General features: G+C 39.8%; 1 protein-coding gene across 1 annotated transcript; it reads left to right on the forward strand.

Moving 5' to 3' along the window:
- Window positions 1–744: 744 nt before the first annotated feature.
- CAV1 (caveolin 1, caveolae protein, 22kDa) lies at window positions 745–1,124 on the forward strand (the record flags this gene model as incomplete). Its single annotated transcript, XM_010192477.1, has 1 exon — window positions 745–1,124. A coding segment is annotated over one exon (380 nt), but the record flags the coding sequence as incomplete, so codon positions are not given.
- Between the last annotated feature and the right edge of the window lie 3,737 nt (window positions 1,125–4,861).

The following is a 4,861-nucleotide window of genomic DNA, read 5'->3' on the forward strand; positions in this document are numbered from 1 at the left end:
TATTAATATGTTAGCCTGGCCACGTCTTTCATGAACAGTGTTAGCACATAAACAGGATAGGCTAGAACTAAATGGTTGTAATGTGAAGAGCCTCCTTACATCTAATAAGATGAATGAGCTCCCTAACCCTTTCAGATGAAGAAGGAGCTTCACCTGATGCAGATCTATGATGAATCTGGATTCAGCATTCTGGGTTTTTTTTACTGTTAACAACTATCTATGCCTATTTCAAAGTTAAATTGCTAGGCTTACATTGCATTTGTTGACTGTCAAAATTAAGCAATGCTATACAAGGAAGGATGAGAAAATTCAGATGAATAAAACACATTTTATTGACGCATGCTTGAGATGTGTAAAAAGTCAAAGTAGTGACTGCATTTATTCCATTTGTGAAGATGTAAAATGGTTAAGTTAGGCAATGAAAGCATGATGATTCTGTTCACCTGGTTCATCCCCTAAGTAGACTTCAAGGGCACTCCATACCCTTAGGGCTGTAGGATATGAGGAAAATGTATTTTGTACAGTTTGTCTCCATCCAGAATTTAGATGTTTAGTTTTGAGTTAATTATCAAAGCTCCTTGATAGTCACCAGGAAAAGATGGTCCTTGAAACGATTCTTGGCTTAAATGATGTGTTAAAATGGGTCAAATCCTGTTGGGATGTCGGAAGTACGTGCTTTGGTGTCTTGTTGCGGGGGACCGTTGCTCTCCAGGAAAGGAGTTTCTGGAATCCACTCCTGATGAGATCGCCTGACTGACCTGACTTTGTGTTCTTTGCTGCAGATTGATTTTGAAGATGTGATTGCTGAGCCAGAGGGGACACACAGCTTTGATGGGATTTGGAAGGCCAGTTTTACCACCTTCACTGTAACCAAATACTGGTTTTATCGTTTACTGACAGCAATCTTTGGCATTCCTCTTGCTCTCATCTGGGGCATCTACTTTGCCATTTTGTCATTCCTGCACATCTGGGCGGTGGTGCCGTGCATAAGGAGCTACCTGATTGAGATCCAGTGCATTAGCCGCATCTATTCGATCTTCATCCACACGTTCTGCGACCCATTGTATGAGGCCATAGGCAAAATGTTCAGCAACATCCGAGCCACAGTACGGAAAGAGATTTGAGGGACATTTCAAGGAGAGCCATCAGCCTAGGAATAGGGTGGGGGGTTTGTGTTGTTTGAAGTGTTTTGGTGCCAGTCTCATGTTTCCCAAAGCAACATACAGCAACTAGTGGTGGATATACTGGCCCAAAACAAAGAGTCACTTGCTCAGTTTCTTATTCTACTTTTTATTCTTACTGGACTATTTGCCTTTTTTTTTTTTCTTCCTTTTTCCCCCCCCTTCTGTCTGCATTTCAAACTAACCTTAAATGTCTATTCTTCCATGCCAGCTGCATATCATTTTGCTGGCTGTTCAATTCAGAGACTGAAGTGTTGTTGGATGCCTTTTTATCTCACACTTCATTCCTTATGAGATAAATCCACAGTGATACTGAAGAACGACAAAAATGTTTTCCAATGCTATAAAGCCATTCATTTTATTGTGGCCAAAGAGCACAGAGCTGTTGCAGCAGAATGAACGTGACCAGCTGGCAGGTTTTAGCAGAATGTTCTTTTTCAATTGAATTGTCAGTTGACTGCAGTTGTTTACAGTCGTGGTCAGATATGGTGCACTATGAATATATTACTTAAGTAAACAAATTACTGAACTAATATATGTCCCTAGAATCTAACACTTTATCAGGTTGGAGACATTGACATGAGAAAGCTTTTCATGTGTGTAAAAAGCTTCAGTTGGTGCCTCTGTGTCGCAGTCTCTTGTGGAAGTTTGCATCCAGGCATTCCTCCACCTTTGCTAGGATGACAGGAGCAAACTGCAGTTGAGACCTAAAACTGGTCATCATGGAAATGTTTTCCTGGCTGTGAGTTACGACACATCCCTTAGCAAGCATTTAGGTGCTTCTCTTATAGCTGCCTTTTTTTTTTTCCAAAGTATTCGTATAAATACATATCACAGGTATGCCAGAGACAACCCTGAGTCTCAAGAGAAATGAAGGTGTGCCAAACACGAGCCACATGGGGCCAAGGAGTTGCTGCCCCAGAGAGAAACTTTTCTATCAGCTTTCAGACCTTCCCTATCTGCAAAAGTCAGCATGCCACTAGCTTACAGGTTATTTTCAGGAGAACTGATGCTTTCCTGAGTCTAAGCTAATCCATCACATGAGATGGTTTAGAAACTTCACATTTGTGTGGGTTAGTTTGTCCGTTTTTAGCTGAGCTGCGATATCAGGAAGTCTTAACCGGAGGGTGTTGTGTGAAACTACCACGTTGCAAAGGGCAAGGCCCAGAAAGCAGAGCCTTTGCAACACGTTCTGATGCTGTGACCTGCGGGAGCTTTTTGCCCTCACAATAGTACTGTGTTCAGAGAATGCCCTCTGCATCCTCATACGGTTTGCATGAAGCATTTGTAAAAACAGTTGTGAGGGTAATCAGCTTTATTGTAAAGCAACCTGGGGCCAGAGCCTGCTCCGGTTGGGATCTCCAGCAAACCAGTTCTTGACACGGAGAGCGCAAGATTTGCCCCTTGGGATGAACATGGAGCTGTCTGGTACACCTACAGCTTTTTTTTATTTAGTGCTGATATTTCACATATTGCTTTGCCTAACATGGGAGTGCCTTCGGTTCAATTTCTGCCAAAGCATTGAAAACTTAAGGAATGCTGCATTTTTTAATGAGAGGGGTGGGGAGAGGGGAGAGGGTGCACAAAAAAATTACAAAGCTATTAACTACTATTGTTTGCATTTAAAAAACAGACACTGGTATGGATATAGTTTTATGTTTTTCTATGTACATAATGGAGAGTGTACTATTATAGATTTTTTCAGTATTAAAAACAAGACTGTAAACAAGAAATATTTTATCTTTTTATGAGGAAAATCACTCTGAAGAAAATCTTCTTGATTTACCATATAAACTGTATATCCTGAAAGATGTCTGTTCACTTAGAGTTATTAGTCTCTAATCCAGATGCATTGCTGATCCAGGACATTTACATTGTTGTTATACGCTTACAGATATAACTGACACTTTTTTAATTCTGCATGTACATTAAAGACTACAATAAAAAGATGTTTAATGATAGCTCCTGTCTGACTTCTTTTTCCACGAAATCATGCGGACAAATCTCATGTTGTTAAGAAGAAAAGCCGATATTTCTTGATAAAGGAACAGACAGCAATGCCATTTGTTTCTCAAGAAAGCAAGCACAAAACAGTCTTGCTTTGCAGTTCAGAATCTGACTCAGGAAGGTTCTTCCCAAGAAAAAGTTACATTTTTTTCCCAAGTTAAGTATTTTTTGCTGTTAAATAAGTAAGTAGTAGAACTAGTGAATACAGCACTGTGTATAGGGAGCCTAAGCTTCTTTAAATGCCTAATGACAAGAAATTCCTTTGCTTTGACTTGTTCCTCAGTTTTCCTACATTTCAAATTAGGATAATGAGGTTTATCTGTAGACAATTTTAATATCCAGTAAACAGAATGATAACATAATACAATGAGTTGCTTATAGTTCATTTTACATTAAATACTTTAGCCATCCAAAATTCAGTCCTGAATTGTCCCAACAGATCTTAAATTAAAATTGTTTAAAGCTTTTATTTTGAGTCCAGTAGAAACAGGATTGTTCCTAATAGAAGCTCATTAGCATAAGCATTTAATGTATGGAAATAGAGGAAGGACAGCTTTTCTCCAACCTTGTATAAACCTAACTTGTGACAGGACAGTTCTTTTCTGTGGGGTTATTGCACAATGCCTGTCACACTGTTTACTACACATAAGCCAAACAAAGCAGGCTATTACATTTTGGTCTACAACTCTGTTAACCTTATTTTAATGTTCAAATGGCAGATACCAGCTTAAGGTAGTCTGTAATACGTTTTCCAATAGCAGAATTGTGTATTTACTTTCATTGCCTTGTGTGTCTGCTGCATCCTCTTCCCTTTTTTCCTTACCTCATGAGGAACGGGAAAGAGACACAGAATAAAAGTCTTTGCTAAGCTAGAACTCCTTTGTTATCTTTGTTTATGTCTTACAAACCTTGATTTTTTTACTTCACTTTATCTGGCACTGGGACACCATGTAATATCGGTTATGTTTCTATCTTGCTTTCTTCTGTAGAACTTTTAATTAAAATTTCAATTGTGTGGTACAACTGGCACATCCTGTCTTCAGGATGCTTTTCTCTGTCATAGAATCATAGAATCATAGAATGGTTTCGGTTGGAAGGGACCTTAAAGATCATCCACTCCAAACCCCTGCCATGGGCAGGGACTCCTCCCACCAGACCAGGTTGCCCAAAGCCCCATCCAACCTGGCCTTGAACACTTCCAGAGAGGGGGTATCCACAACTTCCCTGGGCAACCTGTGCCAGTGTCTCACCACCCTCAAAAGTAAAGAATTTCTTCCTAATGTCTAATCCAAGCACAGTGGTAAAATGTAGTACATTTGATAACTATGACAATATATAAATGCACAGTATTCTCACTAGATTTGTAATGGCTTTTACTAAGGTTGGCAAAAGTAGGAAGAGAGTTATTAAACATACAAATGAGATGTTCCTCTGGCTGCCACCTTCTCCTGCAGGAACGGGAGATTATGGGTATCCTCAGGGGTCACTAACAAGAGCTGGGAAATGCCTCTCTGAGACCTGGCACCTCCTGGACGTCATCATGCCTCTATCTCACATCTTGAGACAGAGGAAACTTAAACTGATCTCACTGCATTCCTGGATGTAAACTTAAGTTTCTCATTGCTCAGTGTGCTGATCACTAGGGATAAAATTTGTGTAAGCCCAATTCTCCT

The sequence above is a fragment of the Mesitornis unicolor genome, unplaced genomic scaffold, assembly GCF_000695765.1.
Source record: "Mesitornis unicolor isolate BGI_N332 unplaced genomic scaffold, ASM69576v1 scaffold25699, whole genome shotgun sequence".
Lineage (NCBI taxonomy): Eukaryota > Metazoa > Chordata > Aves > Mesitornithiformes > Mesitornithidae > Mesitornis > Mesitornis unicolor.